The 25604-nt window shown below is 42.2% G+C and overlaps 1 protein-coding gene across 1 annotated transcript in view; it reads left to right on the plus strand.

The window, feature by feature from the left end:
• Window positions 1-388: 388 nt before the first annotated feature.
• Window positions 389-25604, plus strand: part of PIP5K1B (phosphatidylinositol-4-phosphate 5-kinase type 1 beta) — a gene marked incomplete at both ends in the record, with an annotated part of 190551 nt that continues 165335 nt past the window's right edge. Inside the window, one exon of the mRNA XM_079706716.1 lies at window positions 389-457. Within this exon, the coding sequence (XP_079562842.1) occupies window positions 389-457 (69 nt within the window). The remainder of the gene's footprint in view (window positions 458-25604) is intronic.

Consider the following 25604-nt stretch of genomic DNA (forward strand, 5'->3'; position numbering starts at 1 on the left):
TTTTGTTCTGATTCATGTTTTTGGTACTTTCCAGATATTTTTACAGGAAGCATATATAACCAGAAGAATAGGGGAAAGAAATTAATTTTTTAAGGCTTTGTAGAAAGAAACTTATACACACATGATCTGGGCTTGGACTTCCACGGCCTCTTTCTTAGAGCCTACGGAGTAAAATATGCTGCCAAAATGATTTATATGTGAAGCTTTATTTTGGAAAGAATGGGGAACACAGAATTTTTTTTTAGTATTCTGAGAAATCTCTTCCTTTCTTGGAGACAACAGCATAACAACAAAAATGTAATTAACCAAAACAGGTAACAGTATTATTAGCATATTGTATTTCAGAGTAGAATATCTAAATTCAAATAGGTACATTTTTCTCTTGTAGATGTCGTCTGCTGCTGAGAATGGAGATGCAGCACCTGGGAAACAAAATGAAGAAAAAACCTATAAAAAGGTGAGTGAGTGTGTTATCTTCTTTTTTCAGCTCAAAAAGAGGAACATTTTTATTGCTTAGAATGCTAGCATTGCCATAAGCCTTTTCTTCCTCCAAAGCATTTGTATGTAAGTTACCACCTTAGTTTCCTATTTCTGTAACAAATTACCACAAAGTTAGTGGCTTAAACAACATAAATGTGTTTTCTTACGGTTCTGTAGGTCACAAGTCTGGCATGGGTCTCACTAGGTCAAGATCCAGGTGTCTACGGGGCTGCATTCTTTTCTGGAGGCTCCAGGGAAGAGTTCATTTCCTTGTCTTTTCCAGCTTCTTGAGGCTGCCTGCATTGTCTATATCATGATTTCTTTCCAACTTCAAAGCCAGCAAAGGCCAGTTGAGTCTTTATCAGGCCCTATCACTCTGACACTTTAAAGGATGCTTGTGATTACATCAAGCCCTCCTGGATAATCCAGAATAATCCCTTTATTTTAAAGTCATCTGATTAGCAACCTTAATTTCTTCTCCACCCTTACTCCTCATTGTCACATAATGTAGCATATTCACAGATTCCGAGGATTTGAACACGGACATCTTTGGGGGGCCATTTTTCTGCCCACCACAGTTACCGTGATATGGAACATTGACAGAAGGTAGTTACTTGAAAACCCTTTTTATTCCTAAGAAGAAGGCCCTTATGTGTGTGCAGTGTTCTTTGTTCACTATGTGAATCTTTTAATTGACTTGCTACTTGCCACCATAATTTTAAACATTTTCTACCTTTAAAGAAGATTTTTAGCCTGGAATTTCATCTCACCCCTTTCTAAGCCTCTCAGATTCCATGTCTTCAGCCCATTTCACAAAAATCTCTTTCTAGACTTCCCAGAGTATCTTGCCTGACCACTCTTTGACTTCGATAAATTCTTGGTCCCTAGCAACCAAGCTAATGTTCAGAAGCATTACTGGGTAATATATGTTCCCAAGCACTGCTGTTCCTGATTTTAAATGGACTGTACATTTTAGCTTTTTAGCTTTTAAAAGACCTTGCTGTCCTTCTCTCTGGGGAGTAGAAGGTTTGTGTATTGAAGCTTTAATATACCTTAACATTTCCTTTTGCCTTTTACTCTGTAATGGATAGCTAGCAAGAAGTTTTGTCATAAAGTCACATGAGCCATGTGATCTGCCCACAGATTTAGGTCATGGAACTAACATGATGTGTTTCCTGTTCCATTTCCATGTGGAATAACATGCCCTTTTTCCTGGTATATCTTTTCTCCTGACTTTTCTACTCAGCCAAACCTAGACGTATAAACAGAGAGCTTGCCATCCAAAGTGGTGATGTGTTTGGGGAAGAGTAGGTTAAAGATTCACGAGCTCACAAGTGTCATGTTACAGCTTATAAAATGTGTTAATCTGAACAGAGGCAGCAATACATTATTATTTATTTTCAGACACAGGTGGAACACGAAATCCTATCTCATTTACCCAAGACTCTTTGTAAATTCAGTCATACATGGGACCAACACAGAGATGGTCAAACTGCCAGTCTGGCATTACTTCAGAGCAGTTTCAGGCAGTTTTCTCAGTCAGCATCAAGATGCATTGTGGTTCTTGATTGTGTTCTGATGTACAGGAGCTCTTTAGTAATGCAAAAGTAATAGAAGGCATGTGACCATGCGATCTTGGAGTTTACTAAGTGTGTCTTGCTCAAGAATTAGTAAAAAAAGGTTTTCAGTAATATTATAGGTATGATTCTATGATGAATGTCCCTAACAGGGTATCTGACTCAGCAATGTTGGGAAGGTTATAAAAACTAAAAATCATATTGTATGATAGCAAATAATTCTGAAAAATAAAGAGAAGACGCAGGAAACTTAAGAGGACCAAAAAAATCAATGATTTTTTTTTTAATGTGTGATGGCATAGGGACCTTTTTGATGACCTCTGATTTTATTTATTTATTTATTTTTTTTATTTATTTTTTTTTTGTGGTACGCGGGCCTCTCACTGTTGTGGCCTCTCCCGTTGCGGAGCACAGGCCCCGGATGCGCAGGCTCAGCAGCCATGGCTCACGGGCCCAGCCGCTCCGCGGCATATGGGATCCTCCCAGACCGGGGCACGAACCCGTATCCCCTGCATCGGCAGGCGGACTCTCAACCACTGCGCCACCAGGGAGGCCCTGACCTCTGATTTTAAAAGGAAAGTTAGCAAGGGAGGAGGAGGAGGACCCTCTCTGTAAGAAAAGCACCAAGACACAGCAGAGTGCCTAGAACTTTAGCCCTCAGTTAATATGGTGTTATTATGCAAAGCAGGAAGATGGGATCACTTAGAGAAAGTGTTGCTTCGCCAACAGGTTAACAGCTCAGCTCAACTATTCCACTGAATTCTTCTCCATTAAGCAAAAGGTCTTTAAACTGGAGGTGTTAATGGTGGTGTTAGGAGTGGTGATAGTAAGAGTTACGTTAGCTACTGCAAATGTGTTTGTCTCTAGGCCCAGCTGAACCATGTCCCAGATGAAAGAACTTGAAGCTAGAATAGGGAAACCACTGAGTGTGAGCTTTGAAAAATTGGGAGAACGGAAGGCTTATTTTATCAAAAGGCAGGAGATGAGCAAATATCATCCCTATTTTCAAAAATGAGGAAAAGGTACATTCTGGAAACCAGATGTGAGACTGTTCCTCGGCATAATTTGAGCATGGGTTAGTAAACATACAGCTGTGTACATTTAGAGAAGAAACACATGTCTTTTACAAACCTGCAGAGGTTCATAAAGATAGAGTTTATGTCAAATTAACTGCATTTCCTATTATGAAAGAATCATTAAATTGGTCGCAGATACGGGAGAATTCTCAAGTTTAGTGGATCTTGATTTAAAGGTACCTGGAACATTCTTGTCTCTACTGACATGATGCGAGTTGACCCTGTGTAGCTTCATAATTTTTACCCATGATCTTCATGAAGACATCAAATTTATACTTTGCAAATGTGCAGATGACAGAAAACTGGGAATGATAACAGATTAGGTTGGTGTCATCAAGGCTTATCATTAACTATTTCATTTCATTAACTATGTATAAATATTGTCCCCTGCATTTCATTAACTATTGTCCCTTTTACAAATACTTTAAAATTAACTTTCTTTCCCAGCCCTGAAGCCCTGACCATGGGGTGTGCTCCTTTTTAATGAGGAGTTTGATGAGCAATTGGATTTTACCTGCGACTGAAGCCAATTCGGGTTAAGAACACTCTGATCTTGGGTACTGGGCGTGAGAAGGATGTCAAGGGAGTTTATAAGGAACTTACGGTTGAGTGGGAGAGCCAAGACATGAAAACAGTTTTAGAACACAGTAGTCTATAACAAAGGTTCAAAAGAGGAGAAATCAATATGGGTTAGAGTTAATGAGCGGGTTTAGGCTTTCTGTGTCAAGATTCATTGGGCAGCTGCCAGCAACACTCAGCATCATGAGTGCTGTGATGTCCACGTGTTTTTAGGGAACACTCAGAGTTCATGGAACACTGTTATGCTCTCTGAGTTTCAATTATTTGCATGTGATTATTTAGGCTGGCTGCTTTTTGTTCTTCCAGTTGACCATTTCTCGAATCCATTATCAGTTCCTGACAAGCCCAGGAAGAGTAGCTAAAATCAGTTGGGAAGGTTAATGTCTTCAGCTAATGGCTGAGATAAGAATTCTGATTTTAGCTGCTTAGAACAAACATGATGCCCATGAAGACAGGCATTAAGGGCTGCCTGGCTTCGTTACAGAGCGTAGTATTTCTGTTCTCAGTTCATTTATTGGGTGTCTTCCACAAGAATTGTAAATGCAGAGGCTTTAAGGGGCCAGGCAGGTAACAAGGGAGTAAACAAGCAGGGGGAAGGTGGTAAACAGGAGAATACACTCCTTTTATAAAGGGGACAGGTGGCCTTAAACGCTAGCTAATAGAGCTTTGCATGAGTCCTCACCCAGGGTTGCCAGATAAGTGATTTTTCAAGAAACCCAAAATGTAGATTCTGATGTAAAATCTCCTAATTGTTAAAGATTGGCAACTGATTCAAAATTGTTCAGAAATACACTCTGGAAGAAAGACTGTACATAGTGGAAAATAACAAAGACTCTGGCCCCTTCCTCAAATGATTCTCCGTTTAAAAACTTTCATGGTCTAGCAGAATGTTGCGGTTAGTTTTTGGACAGGAGTCCACCATGTCCCCAGGTGCTGGCCTCCTGAATAAAGCAACCTTTCCTGTTCTTACCAAAAAAAAAAAAAAAAAAACCACTCTGGAAAAAGCAACAAACTGTATCAATCATATCTGGTCCTCACATGGTGGCCAGTTTGCAATCTCTGCACTCTTTAGGTAGAGAAGTGAGATAGGAGAGGAAGATGCAAAAGATATGTGTGTAAGGCCTGGTCTCTGCTTCCTATATCCATACAATTTATTTAAGAGAAAAAAATAGATAGGAGGCCCATGTGAAAAAAAAAACAACGCAGAGTGGTATGAAATGCCAAGACAAGTGACATTTCACTTAATCCTCTAGCAAGTCCTGACAAGCCCAAAGTTCCTTACAGTCTTCTGGGGAAAAGTCCTTTTCTTGGACTTGTTTGTTAGCAGAACATTTTGCCTGGATAAAAAGTTCTTACATGCCTCATTGCTTTTTGTCATGGCAGAAAATGCCACTTATTCGACGACTGTGCACTGACTAACCAAGTCATCTGTCTCAATGATGGGGAATCCGATGGGCACAGGCACAGGCACAGAATCAGGGATGAATTTGTTGGAGGGACAGTAGAGTCTGACCTAGACAAAGCTACGTGTCATTGTTTGGGGGAAGCAGAGGCAATTTCAGAAGTATGGGCTGGCTCTAAGTGACAGCTAGCTTTGAGTGCTGGTTCGAGGAGTTTGGATTTCATGCTCTGAGCCAGCACTGTCCATTAGAACTCTTGACAGTGATGGAAATGTTCTATAATCTGTACTAATACAGTAGCTACAAGCTGTGTGTGGCTATTGGGCCCTTGAAATGGGACCCATGTGTCTGAGGAAGGAATTTTTAATTTTAATTTCAGTTAAATAAGCACATGTGGCTAACACCTACCATGTTGGACAGCGCAGCTCTAGGCAGTGAGGTACCATGACACTGGTTCGGAGATCAGTGACATGATGAAATGACAGTCTAAACCACAATGAAGGGTGACCTGAAAGTTTCCAATCAGAGTAACTACTAGAAATTTTCTGCCATTGATGGAACTAGAGAAGTTTGAAGAAGAGATGTTTTTTAACAAGGTGATAAGGAAGGAAGGAAGCAGAAAGCAGGACCTCAGTTCACTTTAAGAATGGTTTAAACTCGAGTTAAAATACCAATGCCAGAGGTCTGAGTTGTTTCTCTTTTGTATGTGAGGAAATTGCCCACCCCACTTCCCCCACCCTTCCAAAACAGACATGTCAGCGTAGTTCAATGGCTTATCCCAGGTCCCTTAGCAATTCTTTGTCAGGAAGATGATGAAAAGCTCCAGCCATATGGTGTCCTAATTGGTGACTTGTCCATCGGAATCGATCAGTGTTTCCCAGTCGGCTGCCCGTGGATAGGCGTGGGAAATTTTTAGGGCTGCCCTTTGCTTTCCTCCCTGTCTCACCTCTCCATCCCAAAGGGGTCATTCCAGGCTTGTCATCCTCCCTCCTCTACCCCCCCTTCCATCCTGGGCCTACCCACAACAGGTCCCCACTAGGAGATTCTGGTTTTGATGACTACCACAGGCTACTTGAGGTCTGGAGGGCCCACATTTGGCACCATCAAACACCCTGACTTCAGATGTGGTCTGAATCTTGTTAACCAATTTCCGCCAGGACGGGCACACGTGATGAGAGCACTCAGAGTGACCTAGTAGGAAACTGACCACTCTGGATACAAACAGGGTCCTTGACCCAAGTTCCCCAGGTTTTTTTTCATTTTGTTTTGTTTTTTAAGACCTAGGTTGTCATGTAAATCCACTGTCTCAGCCAGTGTTCCTCTCAGTGGAGGCAGGCAGGGACCAGGTGGGAGGACGATGCCTGCCTCTTACCACATGGCAAGGGAAGATGTCCCTTATGACTTTTTAAACATGAGTGAAGTCATGACTCAGCAATACTTTGAACTAAGAGGAAGCATTTATTTAAATACAAGCTCTTTTGTAAAACATCTCTGACAGATATGCAGGCAGCTATCAACATTGACTGCCTCTGGGGAAAAATGGGTGGTGGGAATCTTGAGTCAAGGGAAACTTTTCTGTATATACATTTGATGGCTATTTAATTTTGAACCGTATGAATGTTTTGCCTATTCAAAAATTGAATAAATAACATTTTAAGATGGGAAGAAGGGGTGGGGGAAAGGGTTAGCATGTGTCCCAAGCCCTGACTGCTCTTCCTTCCCTTCAGACTCTAGAAAGCCATGACTTCCAGAAATAAGACCCTTGCTTTCCGCCTTGGTGGAGCTACACTCTGTAGCTTAACAGAGACAGCTTTGTCTTTGCATTACGCGGCCCTTGTCATCAATAGCAACTACATTGGTCTATAGGAAGAGTGATCCTTTGGCATTCCAAGTGTTATTCCTAATTCACCTTAATCCAAAACACCCTAACCTAGTGGTTCTCAACCAGTGCCCAGGGAACATTTGGCAATGTCTGGATACATTTTGGTTGTCAAAACTGGGGGCGTGGTGCTGTTGGCATCTAGGAAGTAGAGGCCAGCAATGCTGCATCCTACAATGCCCAGGGCAGAGCCCACAACAAAGAATTATCAGAATTTTAGCAGTGACAAGGTTTTTCAGCCAAACTCAACTACCCTTTTAAGTGGAGGGTAGATGTGAGTCCAGCTCCTTTATTTTATTTATTTATTTATTTATTTATTTATTTATTTATTTAATTTTTGGCTGCGTTGGGTCTTCTTTGCTGAACGCAGGCTTTTCTCTGGTTGTAGCGAGCGGGGGCTACTCTTTGTTGTGGTACACGGGCTTCTCATTGTGGTGGCTTCTCTTGCTGCAGAGCACGGGCTCTAGGCACGCAGTCTTCAGTAGTTGTGACGCGTGAGCTCAGTAGTTGCGGTACACGGGCTTAGTTGCTCCGCGGCATGTGGGATATTCCCGGACCAGGGCTCGAACCTGTGTCTCCTGCATTGGCAGGCGGATTCTTAACCACTGCACCACCAGGGAAGCCCCAGCTCTTTTAGATACTAGTTGTATCATCGTAGGCATTTTCCTTAATTGATCTGAATCTTAATTTTTCTCATTGATGAAATGTGATTAATACTTGCTCACAGCTCTGTGAGAATCAAACAATTTAACAGATGTGAACACATCCTGGGAAAAGTGGAATGCCAAGGAGTGAAGTGACTGTCGTATTAGCAAAAGCAGAATCCCTCAGCCTCTGATTTCCAATCAGATTTTAGTTCTGTTAGAACTGAGCACGGCAGCCAGTGTGACTTCCTCCCCCAGCACTGGGCTTACGGGGAGAAGTGTCACTTAGCATCCTGAAGCTGGCTCTGGTCTGGCCTGGGCATCATAGAGTAGGCGGAGCTGGAAGAAGACAGTCTTTCCTTCCCAGCAGCAGTGGCTTCGGAAATAAGAGAGAAAGATGTGCTTCTAATGGTGGGCTGCCTCTGTGCTTTGAAAATTAGGCAGCAAGTAGGTCTGTGTCTTTATAAAGCAGAAACTAACACACCATTGTAAAGCAATTACACTCCAATAAAGATGTAAAAAAAAAAATTAGGCAGCAAGGAGATGAGCTGCACCATTCAGAGAGGGGGAATTTTTAAATAATCTCGTTCAGTTTAGAAGCACGTATAAGCATTTACCATTGCCATCCACCCCTTCGTACAGATCTTCCCTCCAAATCCCTCAGCTTCCATAGAAGATCACCCGTGCTTGTCTTCTTCCTTGAAAAGTCCTACAGCAAATGATTTCAAATTTGCCTTGATGACTTTTAAGAAAGAAGTGGCAGGTAATTAAGCAAAAACTATCAGGAGCTTCTGAATAGGAATAGAAGCTAACCCACCCCCGCCCCCAGGGTGGTTCCCTGAGCCGTTCAGTTCTCAGTGACCTCTTTTAGCATTCACTTCCAAGGGAGCATCTGTATGTTAAGCCACCCAGGTTTGCCACGCTTCTGCATCCTGGTTAACCATGGAAAGTCCCCCAAACACTGACTCCAGGGGATAACATGCCACACCCGAAACTTGCTGCACAGTTTCCTTTGGGGGCAATAAGAACCACTGCATTGTTGCATTTGGTGTTCATGACGGGCTGGGAAGCTGGGGTTTCCAGTGTTTCTGTAGCGTCTGAGCTGGAGCACCTGCTCTCAGGGCACAAGGGTGCTTTTGTTTTCACGTTAAAAGGGTTAATATCCGCGGGTGATCTGCATGCCTCCCTGCACAACTTGGCCAGCAGGTTCTGATCTGGTCAGCAGGCTCCTGTCCCAATGCTCAGGGCTTGACCATTTTTATCACTACCACCCCTCTTCCCTCGCCTGGATACTTAACAAGGATTATTAAAGGTGGCTCTTAAGATGTTGCATAAGATCATAGATATTTAAAATTCTGGAATTCTTCATTCTGGATTCCAAAAAAGATGACAGGCAATGTATATTAGATTCTCGGCTTATATCTACTTAATAGACACTAATAGGACATATGCCATGTGCTTATTCAGGACTTTTGATGTTTTATGAAGTTAGAATCATTGGTTGCTGGAAGCATCTTATTTTTCAGACTCCAGTGGGTTTATTCTAGCCAGAAATCTATTAATTCAGCAAATTAAAGTATAATTATTACCAGTTGGAAGCATTTTAAAAGCTATGCTAGTAATAAGAACTAACATTTATTAAGTGCTTAGCATGTTCTAGGTACCGTTCTAAGCACTTAGAATTATTAACTCATTTACTCTTATAAGTACCCTATGAAGTAGTACTATTATTCCCATCTTACAGATGAGAAAACTGAGGTACAGAGAGGTTAAGTTAACCTGCTTCGGGCCACACAACCAGTCAGTGGCAGAATAAAGCTGGGATTTTCACCCTGATTGTCTCTCCCTAGGGTCTGTCAGACCCTAACCAGTACACTCCCCTCAGAATACTGTGGTGCCTATGACGTTAAAATGGAAAATTCTCAATTATCCAGTAGAATAATGGGGGCCAGTGGCACAGATAAACCCAGCCATCTTTGGAAAGGGAAAAATGAATGGAAATCAACAATTTTAGAGCATGATTTCCCTAATTTAGTGGTTCGGAAGCCAACTTGTCTCCTCCAAAGTGTCTCACCTCTGAATATAGAATCTGAACTATAGCCTCAAGAATACTTTTTTCTAGAAAGTGCATAGTAATTTTGAAATGAAAAACAAATCGATCCCTTGGGCACTGAGCAGAACACTGGAAATAAAATGATGAATAAAGTCATAACTTCAAAAATTATTCTTGACCACAGAACTCAAAATTGTCAGGAAGGGATGAGATCTACTTGGAGGGGGTGACATATTCTGAACTGTCAAATCAGGAGAACATGTTTTAGAAGCTAACTATTTGGTAGACTGTCACAGAGGGGTAATAACTCACTAATAACCTATTCAGTAGCTAAAAAGACCTGATAAAGGAAGCATTGGGTCAAAGGGTGACCCAAGTTAGAAGTTATTTTCCCCTATGGGAATCACATTCCCCCAGATGGCACACCTGTCTTTTCCAGTGAGTTCAGTTCACTGCATCTGAGACTTTTGTTATGAAAGGAAGATGAGATGGCTCGCCCTCTGCATGGAAGCCATCACCCCTGAGGTGGCTGACATAGCACTAGGCAGAGAAGAAAAAGAGGTTGGTGTGGTCTCTGGGGACTGTAATATTAAGGTCCTTTGTCCTCCTGAATTGATTTTGCTCAATTCCTGAGACATATATATATATAGACACCCAGAGATATAAATCGGGTCCAATTATAAGGAATATAAGGAATTATAAGGAATTGGGTTCAATCATAGGGTCTAACTGTACTTATTTCCCAGTGGAGAGAAGATGGGACTACTGTTACTTTTATGCAAGTGCTTTCTCTTCATCCAAGATGTGCTGCCATCTGCTTTGCATTATGGATCAGGGTGCATTTGGTTATTGAGCACAGAGCTGAAATATAGGCTGTCTAGGTGACGTTCTAGTTCTCCTGAGCTAATTTTTCATATTGTGGCTTTGTCAATTTTAAGGGTGTGGTCAGTGCCTGGGCTCTAAGACATACGTCTGACTGTACATCCGTGCGTTCACTCAGTTATTTAGTTGGTGAATATTTGTTTAGCTTGGCACTGAGCTAGACCTTGGAGGTAAGACAGCGGCCAAGACAGACATAATCCTATCCCTGCTTTCATTGTTGTGGTAGAGACAGACCTGAAAAAGTAAGCATAATAAAATTATTACTACCTTTAAAAGTGTTATGAAGGGCTTCCCTGGTGGCACAGTGGTTGAGAGTCTGCCTGCCAAGGCAGGGGACGCGGGTTCGTGTCCCGGTCCGGGAAGATCCCACATGCCGCGGAGCGGCTGGGCCCGTGAGCCATGGCCGCTGAGCCTGCACGTCTGGAGCCTGTGCTCTGCAACGGGAGAGGCCACAACAGTGAGAGGCCCGCGTACCGCAAAAAAAAAAGTGTTATGAAGAAAATAAACACAGGCAGTACTGCTACCTTTTAGACGAGGTATTCAAGGCAGCCTAAGGAGGTGACACAGGTCTGGGATCACAAGCTTGAGAAAGAGCCGGCTGACAGAAGAGTGTAATTGAGAGCGTTCTTGATAGAACAGCATCTGCTGAGCCTTGGAGGCAGGAAGGAGCAAGTGGATTCAAGGACCTGAAGGAGAGCCCAGTGCGATGGAACGTCCCAAGCATGGAAGAGAGAGGCAGCCTGAGCTGAGAGCAGTGGCTTTCAACTGGGGCTGGTTTTGTCCCCCAGGGTCATTAGACAATGTTCTCACAACTGTGGGCAGGGACTGCTCCTGGTGTCTAGCAGCTAGAGCCCAGGGATGCTGCTACACGTCCTGCAATGCACAGGACAATCTCACAAAACAACTGTCTTGCCCCAAACATCAGTAGTGCTAATTGGAGAAGCCCTGGGTTAGAGAAATAGGCGGTGGCCTAAGCTAAGCTTGTAGGCTAGGAAGAGGAAGAAGGAAAGGAAACAAGTTCAAGGTATATTTCAGAGTTAGGATGGACTGGGCTGGCTCATGGTTGCATGTGGGGGTGAGGTGACAGGAATGACTGGTGAGCCCAGCATTCTAACTTGAGCACTTGGGTGGATTTTGTGGCCATTTATCAAGATGGAAAGGAATGGTGTGGGGAAAGGTTTGTGAGGGAAAATCAAGATCTCCAATTTGGACATGTCACTTTGGGGGTGCCAGTGAGCTATCGAAGGGGAGAATCAAGTAGGTAGTTGGAAGTGTGGATTTGGGACACTGGGGAGAAGTCCAGGGTTATGCTTCAGTTTGTCAAGCTGTTGATTCACAGGAATTGGTGAGACAGATGGAAAAGAGAGGCCCCCAGACTAAGGAACACCCACATTTTGATATTACCTCCTAATACCCTCTCCTCCAGAGTGTCAGATTCCTGAAATAAACAAAGCTGGCCAAGTCATTCCCTTATGATCTTCCACTGGCCTTCTGTTACCTACAGAGAAAACCCACACTCCATAGCACAGCATACGAACTCGTTTGCAGTCCTCCGCCCACTGGGTGTGTCTTAACCCATCTTCTGCCATTACCTTCAACACACACCTGACTCCAGGCACACTGAATGAGTCCATCCCTGTTCCTCTCTGCCCATGCTGATCACTGTAGAATGGCCTCATTCCGGAAACAGCTCTCTCATGGCCCTTGCCCATGCTCCCAGGTAGTGACTCTTTGTCACTGCTTCCCAGGCCTCCTGCACTTACCACTGTTACATCGTGGATGACTTTGTTTTGTAATAACCGTTGGAAATTATGTCCTGCCAACTGCTCTGGGAGCAGCTGGAGAGCAGGGGCCTTGCCCAATCCTCTTAACATCCGTAGGGCCCACACAGTGCCTGACACATAGCGTTGAAGAAATGTATCACTTTTTTCTTCTTAATTCTAAAATTGTTGTAGACTTTCCAGAGAGATATGTTCTTGAGCCTACAGTTCCAGATCTGCAGTTAGAGGTGAGATATTTTGGGGGGAGGGAGGCGGGGAAGAAGTGGGCAGAATTTGGGCTTTGAATATGCAGATCATGGGAAGAAGACTTTGAAAGAGCTCAGTTCACTTCTGGCTTTTTCTGTTCAAAGGTGATAGTGATTGTCTGTGTCATGGGTCACCATAGGGATGTTTGAAAATTGGCTGTTCATGACATGGCATCCTCAAGTCCCTTAGTCTGTGGTCCACAGACTGTTTATGATCAGGCACATAGGGAAGAGCTTCAGCAATGAATTTTAAAAGGCATTCTTCTCCCATCCCTGTCATATAAAGCTTCTTTTCTTTCTGGATGTTGGCCCCATTAAAGGCTGCCCTAGATGGAGGCCAGTAATTGTCAGGGAGATCAGGATTTGGTTGGCAGTCTGTTTCTTTAGCACAGCAGCCTAGTAAACACCCCTTTTGTGTGTGTGTGTAACTTTATGTTACAAACATAAAGTTTGTAACATAAAGCTACAAAAGTTTGGAAAGAAACAGGATCCATGATTTTTTCGGGTTTGCTATTGCAGAGGGAGGGAGAGGGAATAACAACTTAGCAGTTTTAAAAGCAGCTACATCCCTCACACAATCGTGGAGGAGTGCAGACTTTCAAGCTGCACTCAGGAACCAAAAACAGGCAGTGATGAGAGTGCCGGCCCTTGGGTCTTCCTGCCTGCTTTCCTCACCAGCCACGGATGAGAGGGGGTGTGGCCGGGCAGTCAGGCTGGCTCTGCTGTTTATGAACTCAGCCTTGTGCAAGACAATGAATGTCTGGGCCCAGGAGCACCACAGTGTGGTTTGAGCATTAGATCTGAGGATGTATGAGAAGGCACTTGGAAGATGGTAGTTGGCTGTACAAATGTTAAATCTCTACTCCTGTTGCTGGATCCCCACTCACCCACAGTGGAACTTAAGCCTCTTGAGAGCAAGGACCTGGCAGACCCGGTAGAGCTCAACTCTTAGTGAAGCAACAGCTATTAGTGCCCCCTTCTCCATACTGGGACCCTGCTCAAATTGGGAATCCCAAGTAGCTTAAGATGCTGTCCTCTCTTGATGGCAGTTCTACTGTTGACAGGTTGTTTTCGAAAAGCAGTGGGATTCAGTGGCAAAAGGAAATCTAACTTTTGTCCATTAAAGAAACCTGAAAAAAAATAAATAAAAGACTGTCTCCAGAAAGGGGAAATGTTTTCTTTGCTTTCCAGCATATTAAATAAAAATCTGAGGTCTTCTGTTGTAGCTTTACCATCACCCAGGGTCTGAAATAGTCTGAAGTAACTGTATAGTGTTTCAAGAGCCCTTTCTCCTCATCTGTCTCTGCCTTTAAGTGTTCTAGCTGCTCGTCCTGGGCCAGTGGAATTCTCCTGAGGAAATGAAAAGTCATTCTTTCCAAGGACACAGAGTGCAGTAGAATGGGGTGAAGGTGTGTCATGGAAAACAGCAGGAGGGGAGAAGTGGGGATGGGCAGGGAAGTCCAGCTTTGTGTTCCATGCATTTTCAAGAAAATCATGGAAAAACTAAGCAGCATGATCAGCACAGTCCTCCCCCAAGATCATTTCCTTATTTTTAACTTAATTATTTGAAACTTGAAAACAAATCTGTTCCACCATTCCCTCCCCTCCTCTGTTCTATGGAACATTTAATTTGGATATAACTGTAATATAAATTAGGGGTGTCTTAAAGTTGTAAATACAAAAGAGATTTTGAAGCAGTGAAGTTGCATTTGTGAACAAAATCAAAGGATGAAGTCTTCTGAAATTATGCTTGGTAAGATGAAATCCTGTTTTTCAAGGGAGTTTTACATATAAAAATGTCCTAAGTTTCCATTTCCTTTCGAAATCTGGAATATGCCTACCTAAGCCACCTTGATGTTTATCACCACACTTGTTATTCATTCATTTAATTTTTAAGCAGGCTTTTAAAAGCATATTGAATACTTCCATTGGCATATGTATTGCTATCTATCTATCTATCTATCTATCTATCTATTTATTTATTTATTTATTTGGATTACGGAGGTTCTGGAATGTTTCAGGCAAGTTTACAAATGGGTGGGAAGAAACTACACAGTATGATAAAGCTCCTGGGTGCTCTAGCCAAGGGAAAGGTATCCTGCCAGAAGACAAGCTGCACAGAGCAGCAGCAGGTGGAGCATATGCCAGTGGAGCATCCCTTGGACCTCAGAATCCTTTCAGGGACACACACAGTGCTTGGTGCCCAAGGCAGAGTCTGGCCAAATGTGAGGCACCAGGCCATAACCTTTTACCCTCAGGCTTCCAGCCCCATGAAGGAGGAATTTAGCAATCTACTCTTGAATAGCAAACATTACAACCATCCACACTCTTCCTACTTATTGACCCAGACTCATCCTCAGCAAAATCACCTTGAGTGATTTTGATTTCTAATACCCTGTGGATTAGAAACTCAAATGACCAGAGAGCACTCAGCACCCAATGGCCCAGGCAGGATAGCATCTTTGTTCTCAGCTTCCAAGGCCTTAGGATACCTATTTCCTCATGTGTTCTTACTCAGTAGATAAATCTGGGCACCTACTGGTGTTAGGCAGCAGGAATACAGCAGCGAATACAAGGGACTTGGCCCCTGACCTCATGAACCAAGTTAAACTGTCTGGACATCTTAGCACTATTACTGAATTACCTTTCAAAAAGTTATCCCACTTTAGACTACCTGTAGCTGGTCAGGCGAGGGCATATTTTCCCAGGTCCTCACCAACACTGAGCACGATTTTCAAAAATCTTTGCCAACAGGATAGGTGAAAAATGCCCTAATTTTCATTTTAATTTGCATTTATTTTTATCACTAGTAAGTTTGACCATTTTTTTCAGATGATTTTTATTCATTTGCATGTCTTCTTTTGAGGATTATCTGTTTTAAGAGCTACTTATATATGAAAGGCTTGCATTTTTGTTGCCAGTGTTTTTCTGGTTTTAGATTAGGCTTTTAATTTTCTTTAACTCAAGATTTATAAAGTCATATTTCTTGATAGTTCCCTTAAAGCTTTTGTCTTTGCTTTCATTTCTTAATTTTGTGCTAGTAATGCCTTGTTTTAATTATAATATTCATAATGTAAGACCTCCTCCCATGGTATTTTTAATTTTCAAAAATTTCCTGATTGATGTTTTTATATTTATCCCTTTAATTGAACTTTTGACTTCTAAGGTCATTTCCTCTAAAAAGATTTCTGTTGTGATATTTGTGAAACTTATTAATGAATTTAGGGAGAAGTAGCATCTTTATTCTTCCAAGAATGAAATGTCTATATATTTATTGTCTTTTCTGCTCCTCAGTAAATTTTTATTCAAAGATTTTGTACCTCTTTTTGGTTAAATATACTTCTGAGTAATTTATATGGGATTTTTTTGTTACTGTTTTGGGATTTTTTTATTCCTACTGTGAATAGGATTCTTTTTTTTTTTCCCATTGAATTTTCTAACTAGAAATGTATAAGATCTTGATTCGTGTGCATATATTTTATAAAGTGCCAACTCGATCTTTTAAAACTATTCCACTAGGTCCATGATTGATTCTTGAATATTACAGGTAATAATCATATCATCTGTGAATTATAAGTTTTCTCCTTGTAACCAGCATTTTGTATTTGGTTTTCTTGTCTTATTTTACTAGCTTGATCTTCCAGAATAGTATCAAAGAATCTTCATGATAAAAGGACAGCCTTGTCTTGTTCATGATTTTAAAGAGCAAATGGCTCTTGCACTGTTTCTCAGAGTGCATTCTTTGGCACACACACATTATTAATAGATACGTGAATGCAAATCCCTTGGTCAAATGCATTTGGGAAGTGTCACTCTAGTGCTTCCAATAGTATAATGTTGTCACGTAGCTCAATAATTGTTTTTCATATTAAGAAAGTTTCTTCCTGACTCTAGTTTTATTAAAAGTTTTTCTGTAAACTTTAATTGGATATTGACTTTTTTGTAAAATTGATTTAAGCAGACAATGAAAAGGCAGTCACTGGAAACACAATTCTCTTTTTGAGATACTCTAAGTACTTGAAAATAATAAAACCATGTTTTTCATAAAATATTGTTTAATTTAGATTTGGTATCAGTTCAGATGGACAGGATAATTGTATTATTTCCTTATAGTTTGGGACAATTTTTAGAATTTCTTCCTATAGGCCTGCTGATCTTTCCCCCATACTAGAGTAATCTGTGTGGAAATTATCCTAAGGTTTAATGCCTTCCGCGAGCTATTCTGGGGTAGGCAAGTTGTTGAAATCATTCTCAGAAATTGTGTTTTGGGGGAAAAAGGAGGGGGAACATATTTTTTCCACCTGAAATTCTTTGTTTATTGATCTCAGTTTTACTTTTGAATGTAATTTTATATTATATTTGGTCTTCTCTTTCTTCATTTGTAAAATTGAGGATGTGGATGACAACCAAATGCCCTTTAAGTTGCTCAGGTTTTTAATGTTGTTTTGTTTGTTGTTTGGTTTTGATTCTGTGATCATCCCCCGGAACAATTGCTTTATTAAGTGCATGCAGGATGCTATAGAAAAGTGAAAATGAAGAAGGTGAAAGGTGGGCAGGAGGTTACATTTTACTTCTCAACTGTTTTAAGAAAGTCTGTGCTAGTTTTCCTTTGGTGCAAAGGCGATAATATCTTGCATACTTTCCCACCCTTTCTTAAATACCCTGTGGATTAGAGACTCAAATGACTCTATGGGTTTAAAAAGATTAATCCTCTCTGGGAAAAAGTGGAGATTTCCCCCTTTTTCTATGGTCCAGGGAAAATGAGTACACCAGAAAATGATCAAAAGCCTGTCACGAGACTTACAAGACAATCTTGTAAGAAAATAAAATAAACTGAAGTGTGTGTAAGCTTAAAATAAGTGTGTATAAAGCATGGCACTGTGACCCTACCCCACTTGCTCTTCAAGCCTAGGAGAATCATGACATAACCAGAGACTAAGATATAGAAGTGGTCTCGTGGAAAGAAAAGGAGAAAGACCAGAGTGCTGTGTTCCTATTGGGTCCATCCTTGGTCATCTGTAGTCCACAGAGGTCCTGTAGAGACCGTCTCCCATCCAGAAGGCCAGATGTATACTCTTCCATGTCAAACCCGTCACCCATCTATTCATTCATTCATTCAACAAATGGTCATTTAGAGCCTGTTTTCTGCCATTCACTGGTACTGTAGAGATATAAACCCATCTCCTTAATTTTAGCCCAGTGCAAATTAGCTTTGAAGAATGCCTTGGAAATAATTTTGTAAGTATTGAGTTTAAAGAAAGAGATAGTCAGCCAACAATCAGTCCCCTTGGTCTGACTTCAGTGTGTTTAAACTTACTGTGAGCTGCCAGCATGTGACTTTTGCCTTAAAAAAAAAAAAAGATAAACCATTCCAGACAGGTCTCAGTAGAACATTTTGTTTATAAATAGATCCATCTTTTTGGGGCTGGTGGATGAAAAGGTGGGGTGCCTCAGGTAGACAGGACCTAAAAGTATTGAGAGTGTTTTAAAATTAATACATGCATTAGTTTCCCTGCTGCAATAAATTTCCACAATCTTAGTGGCTTAAAACAGCACAAATTTATTATCTTACAGTTCTGTATGGTAGATATCCAGTACCATCTCACTGAGCTCAAATCAAGGTGTCCCAAAGGGCTGCATTCCTTTCTGGAAGCTTTAGAGGAGAATCCATTTCCTTGCCTTTTCCACCTCCTAGAGGCCACTTATATTTTTTGATTTGTGGCCCCTTCCTCCATCTTCAAAGCCAGCCATGGCAGCTGAGTCCTTTTTACATCTCACTCACTCTCTCTTTTGCCTCTTCTTTTTTCACTTTTGAGGACCCATGTTTACTACATCGAGCCCATCTGCATAATTCAGGGCAATCTCCCCATCTCAAGTTCAACTGATTAGCATCCTTAATTGCATCTGCAACCTTGTAGGGTAAAATTTTGCCTTCTAAGGTAACATTCTCTTAGGTTTCATAGGTTCTAGGGGTTAGGACATGGACATATTTAGGAGTCGATCTTAATATAATTTAACAGCGTCTTTCTCTGTGTACCTAGAGCACTTTTCCATCCCTTTATCATGTCTGTCTGAGACTGTCAGTAGACCTTGGTGTAGGGGTCCTGAGGTGTAGACTATCTCCTGTCTATTTCTTTTTCCTCCTCTCTTTCCCCTCTCGCTTTTATTTAACTCCCTCCCTCCAATCAACAAGAGTAATAAACATATGTCTAGGACCTAAATCTTTCTGTAATAAATTTACATAGATAAGAGATCATTTTACAAGGTGTGAGCATGAAACTGGGCTTCTGATATTATTCCATGTGATTAAAAAGCAAATATGGCTCATGTGCTCAAAGATTTACTGTTTCATGTTACAGTAGTAACATGAGCCATATTACTTTTCAGTCTTTGAACACAGTTTTGAAAATCAAATGCTGATCTCGCTGCTGGAGATAGTACAGATGGTGTCCTTCATTTCCTGTATTATTATGCATCTCCCACAGTACCATTTGCCATGTGATTTCTTCGGTGTTTACAGAAGCAGGTCACGTTTATGAAGCATGTCTGGAAGAAGGAAATGATATATGGAAAATCTCTCCATGGGGTATAGAGTCAAGTGATCCCTAGGTTGGAATCAAGGGCTATAAATACTCTGGTGACTTCATATGCACCATGGGACTGGTATTTTCCATCTTTCAGCACACAGTTTGGGTTAACTAGAATGGACCTTTTTAGTAGTTCTTTGAAAATGGAACACTAGCTATCCACAGAGATTTAATCTTGGGCAAAAACATAGGAACAAGGTCATCACCTCCGATGACAGGATTAGTCCTTTTTCTTGAAAGTAATCGGATATCTTGTGCATTTTTGCAGTTTCTGTTGAATTGAGAATACTCATCATCACTCGAGGTGGAAATAACAGGAATGATTAATTTAGAAAGGAGAAGGATTGTGGGGTGGGTGGGAGTGACATTTGTCTGCATTATATTCTTAGAAACTTAAACTGTTAAGAGTTGGAAATGCCTCTGATAAAACTGTTCATTAACATGTAAGGAAGTAAAAGCCCAAATACTTATCTCTAGCCAAGAATGTGCTGAGTCAAGAAGCAGAGCTGGAGCTTAAGTTGCAAGTTTCTGGGTCCTCAGCCTTTCTCAGCACACTGCACTTGTTGCCAGCGCCTTTGGTGGCCACACTGGGATGAGCAGACCAAGCCATCTACCCCAGAGACACCCTTCATGTCGATTTCCACGTGGGCATTTCTCCTGAGCAGATGGCCAAAATACTTCCTGTGCCATTTACCCTGGGGACCTGGAGAGTCATCTGCTCTGGGCCACAGTAGCCCCTGTTTGTGTGTACGTGTGCAAGTAGACATGGAAGGTAGGGAGGGTGGGCAGGCTCGTCTGCACACACACACTACGCCAGCAGCATTTTTAAGGACCAGGATCATGAAAAGGTGAACAGAGTGCACTTTCCTGTCCTGCTCTATCATTGGTTTTTTGTTTATAAATCACTTCAGTAATTAGGTTTTGCACTTGGCTTGGTGCAACACAACATGAATTAAAACAACTGTGGGGCTTCCCTGGTGGCACAGTGGTTGAGAGTCCGCCTGCCGATGCAGGGGACACGGGTTCGTGCCCCGGTCCGGGAGGATCCCACGTGCCGCGGAGCAGCTGGGCCCGTGAGCCATGGCCGCTGGGCCTGCGCGTCCAGAGCCTGCGCTCCGCAGCGGGAGAGGCCACAACGTGAGAGGCCCACATAATGCAAAAAAAACCCCAAAACAAACAAACAAAAAAAACTGTGAAACTTCAAGACATTGTTCTTGATAAACCTAACATGCAAGGCATTCTTTTGACATGGACACCATATACACAGACAACAAATTAAGCATCAACACGGTACTTTCACCAGCAGATAGGAGGTGATTTATCTTCGTGTATATTATGAGAGTTTTGCACTTAGATGAAGTTGTGGTTTTCACCCAGGGCTAAGTTTGTCCCCCTCCCCTCAGGGAACTTTTGCCAATGTTTGGAGACATTTTTGATTGTCCCATTTGGAGGAAGTAGTGCTACTGGCATCTAGTGGGAAGAGGCCAGGGATGCTGCTAAACATCGTACGATGCACAGGACAGACCCCACATATGCAACAAAGAACTATCCAGTCTGAAATGTCAGCGGTGCCAAGGTTGAGAAACCCTGGCCTAAGGGAATCTATGACTTAACTGATACTTGGCTTTAGAAGGCTATGTGAAGAGTTGATTAATTTAGAAACAGCTTCGATTGTGGAATAAACATGCCAGTATAATGCATGGCTTGAGGAAGTTTCCCTAGTCCGGTTAGGTAAAGGAATAAGTTTGCCCCACAGTCCCAGAACTGCCCCTGTGCACTCTCTTTCAGGCCTCTATTCTCAGCGACTAGAATTGAAAATCAGCTTCCCTCTGCTCTTCACATCTGTGGATTCTGTGGTTGAGGATTTAGATGTATTGTTTTTGTTTGTGGGTCATGGTATAATTTAGATAACCAAACATAGTATTAAAGAAGATAATTACGATTATAAAGACTAAGGAATGCCTTACCCTTATCCATTCTTTACAAAAACAGCCCAATCAGGGAACCCTATGGCAGGTGAGGAATCAGGCCTCAGTATGGTCAAGTCTTGGCGAAGTCTACTATGACAGCAGTAGTTGAAAAGGGAGAAGGGTCCAGGGAGGGAAGAAGTGGTCAGGAGGCTGCTGGAGCCCTGGCCGTATGCTGTATGCTACTCAGGCACTGAGTGTAATAAGAATGATTTGTATTTCCTTGCTCCTTTTTGAATCTTTGAAAAAAAAAATTTCCATATTGTTTGGGTTTTTCCCCATTACCAGGTGGTTAAATTCCAACCACATTAAATCATGGGATAGAGATGCAGGTATTTCCAATCACGCTCATTTTGCAGGGCTGATGGCAGGTGGTTCCACTCCCATGAAATTAATGCTCCTTGACGATGCAAACCCATCAGTACGAGTGGCTGTGGTGCTTCGCATCAGGACCATCTGCACTTTTGTCTAGCAGCCCTGGTTGGTGGTGGTCGATCGAAGAGACTGGGACTGCTTTCCTTCCCTTCAGTTCACAGTGAGACACTGCTCCTCTTGGGAAAAGCTATTTTCTTACCCAGCCAGACTGCAGAAATTGCCCCGGAGCCACATACTCTATTTCACAAGCCAAGCCGTTTCTAAGCAACCATCCACGGAGCCGCCTAAAGCCGAGTGTCGGATACTGGTGCTGGAAGAAGGGTGCAAGGATTGTGCACAGGTCCAGGTCATATCAAAGCAGACCTGGAAGAGCAGAAGTTGGAGGTGTGGGTCAGAACACAGGTGGAGGCCATCGGAAGTCAAGACAGGGTCGGGAATCAGCCAGGCCTTTTCTACAGCAGATTGAAGGAACACGTAAGAGAACATAACACAGAAATTTCTAGACAGAAAACTGCTTCCTTATATGCATCCTGAGAGTTAGCTACTGCAGGGCCTAAAGAGGTGCTGTGGTAGATGGCAGACAGGTTAGCACAGTTGGAGAGAGAATGAGTGTAGGGTCGGAGGTCTGGGCTGCGGAAACCCACCACAGTTTCCTCTGTTACCAAGAAAGATGGAAGGAAGCAGCCCTCTACTGAGCAGTGGACTGTGGGTCAGGCACTTTCACTTTAATAGCAGGTCATCCACCAGCTGGGGCCATCAGTGATCCATCTGAGCTGGGCCACTGCAAGGCTGGTTTGTTGGGATCAAGTCAAGAGGTTCTAAGAAACTTGCTAAGAACAGTCACATCACCTGAAGGTCCAGAAAGTTACCTGAATCTGGTGGCGAGCTCCCATAGGAAGAATCCCAAACTAGGTGTTTATCTGTTGGTAACTCTGACACCAACTTTTATGACCTTAGGCAATGTCAAAATCAATTTAATAATGCTCTGAGTTCAAGAGAAAAAGACCAAACACATAAGTAGCACCTTCAGCTTTATCCAGCTGGCACTTCTGGGAATTGCTCATGGGTGAAGCAAGGTTGCTTCCTCCTGCTTCTCTTGTGAGAAAAGACTACCCTGTTCTCCTTTCTCAGTATCAGTCTTACTTACTTTAAGGATTGTAATCTAAAGTAGGCAAAATGCATTTACTTATGTTGTATTTTTTTTTTTTTTTTTTTTTAAATCTGTGCTCTGCCTGTTCATTTATTTATTTATTTATTTATTTATTTATTTATTTTGTGGTACGCGGGTCTCTCACTGTTGTGGCCTCTCCCGTTGCGGAGCACAGGCTCCGGACGCGCAGGCTCAGCGGCCATGGCTCACGGGCCCAGCCGCTCCGCGGCATGTGGGATCTTCCCGGACCGGGGCACGAACCCGTGTCCCCTGCATCGGCAGGCGGACTCTCAACCACTGCGCCACCAGGGAGCCCTATGTTGTATTTTTTAAGGAGCAACTGTAATGGGAAAAAAAAAAAGCAGAGGGAAAATGTTGGAATGCAATACGTTAAACCTTGCAAAACAAGTGGCTTCTGGTTGGTGACTGCATAGACTGAAAAATAAGTGAAATTAGAAAGTAGACTTATAGAAAGTTTAGATGGGGAAGAAATTTTGGCAATCATCTAGTCAAATGCCTTCATTTTACAGAGCAGGAAATTGAGGCCCAGTGATATCATTAACTTTCTCAGTCTCACAACCCCCACCCCCCATAGCAGAAGGGGTCCCAAACTCAGATTTTTCTGCCTATTGCTGATCGCAAATGTCTGTTCATGTTTGTTCATTAATATGGTGGGCCTTATGAAATATGAGCAGTAGTCATTGTCTGTGAATGCTTTTTCTTCTCTTTTTCTACCTTTGGTGAAAAAGCTGGTTTGGCAGAGCTAGGAACCTCCAATCAAGTGTCTTTTCACTTGTGTCTGGGCCTCGTCCTGCACCCCCAGCATCCAGCTGTAGGTGAGAGGAGACAGAGGGCCTGGGACAATAGATGGTGGCATGGTGCCATGGAAAGGATCTGGGAGAAGCTTCTCCAACGACCCGGAGCTGTGGTGAATGCAGAAACATCTTAGGCAGGCAGGACCCCACAGTAGAGCTTCTCAGGGATTCAGGGGGAGGTACTGGCCCCTGTCAGTCCATCACATTCGCCTCAGTGACCAGCAGCCCGCTGGCCAGGGACTCTTCCCTTCCATCCTAATTGCAGCCCAGGTGTCCAGCTGGGTTTTGATAGTGCTTCTATTACAGAGACCTAGGGAGCTTTTCTGGCAGAAGGGGCTGATCCTAGCTTTTGGGACCAGGAAAACCACAGTAATTTGAAAGGGCCATGATAGGAGGGATCCAGAGGCAAGGGAGAAAAAGCCATCAGACATGGATCGAAGGAGCTGCAAGCAGACGGGAAAGTCCTGAGCTCCTACAATGGCTGGGGTTTTGTTGTTGTTCAAATGTACAGGGTTCTAAGACAGAAGATTTTGGAAATGGTTCCATGATTCTAAAAGAGAAAATGTGTAGGGAGAAAATCACATCTTAAATGCAATGTAATCCTAGTTCTTGAAACATACAGGTTACATCGGCAAAGAATGCTTAATCCCTACTTGAAACTGTGCACAATGTCTCAGATTATCCCCTAACTTTAACCTGGTTATTGAGATTCTTGAAAGATTCATAAAGAACCTCTACTTCTGTCTATACATTTTAATTGCATAGTCTTTTGTGCAAAATGACCTAGAATTTATCTTTCAGATGTGCAGTGTTTCTGAATTTCAGTATTCATCCATAAGAGGAAGATCATAGGGTTATGGTGAGAAATCAATAATGCAAGTAACTTGACCTGGCCCATACATAATAAGCACTTAAAACAATTACAGCAGAATCTAAGGCAGTATTATAGAAGTATATGTGCATATTTATCTCACAAAAGCAATTATTATATTAGGGCCTTTAAATCCTTAGAACCAATCTTTTTGTATTAAGGAAACACCTAAATTCCAAATTTTAAAGCCCCATCAGATAAATACTAGCATTAACATTTCAGACCTTTTTGTTAAAAACTCTCTTGGCATTGTTTTTCTGTGGTTTATCAGAAATATGGGCAGAACTACCAAGCAAGCAGTAATAACACTGTTAACAATTACTGTTATGATCATTTAAACTAACTTAATTGTGAAAGGAGGGATAGCTTCACTCCCCATCCTTTCAGAAAAGACAGCTTGATCCTAGGAATTTAAAGAGAAGCCATTTTTTTCCATCCTTTGTCAGCATCCATCATTCCTTGGTCTGACAGCTGCCGGTTCTGTTCTATAAGGAGTGTTAGGACCTACCTATAGAAGAAGGGTCGAAGATTGGCAGGCAGCACATCTCTAGCAAATGATGCTTTTCATTGTCAATCTACAGAAATCACTGTATTTTCAGTTTGTAAAATTATTTTTGTTTTATGTATGATTCTGTCTCATTTAGCAATTATAAGCCTTCCCCTTTCTTCCCTCTAAGTCTTGGATCCTTTTTTTTTTTTTTTTAATTTATTTTTGGCTGCATTGGGTCTTCATTGCTGTGCACAGGCTTCCTCTAGTTGCGGCGAATGGGGGCTACTCTTTGTTGCGGTGCATGGGCTTCTCATTGTGGTGACTTCTCTTGTTGTGGAGCACAGGGCTAGCAACAAGCCTGTGGAGCAGGCTTCAGTAGTTGAGGCATGCTGACTCAGTAGTTGTGGCTTGTGGGCTCTAGAGCGCAGGCTCAGTAGTTGTGGCACACGGGCTTTGTTGCTCTGCAGCATGTGGGATCTTCCCAGACCAGGACTCGAACCCGTGTCCCCTGCATTGGCAGGTGGATTCTTAACCAATGCGCCACCAGGGAAGTCCCGGAAATCTTGGATCCTTGAGCTTTGCCTTTCTATTCCATAAATATTATTTATTCCTGTAAAAAAATATATATATATACATATGTATATATATTTTTCCATAAATGTTATTTATTCCTATAACATACATATGGATATGTATATATTATGGTATCATAGAGAAAAACAAATACCGTACACTAAAGCATATATATGGAAT

The sequence above is a fragment of the Hyperoodon ampullatus genome (assembly GCF_949752795.1).
Source record: "Hyperoodon ampullatus genome assembly, chromosome: 6".
Taxonomy (NCBI): Eukaryota; Metazoa; Chordata; class Mammalia; order Artiodactyla; family Ziphiidae; genus Hyperoodon; species Hyperoodon ampullatus.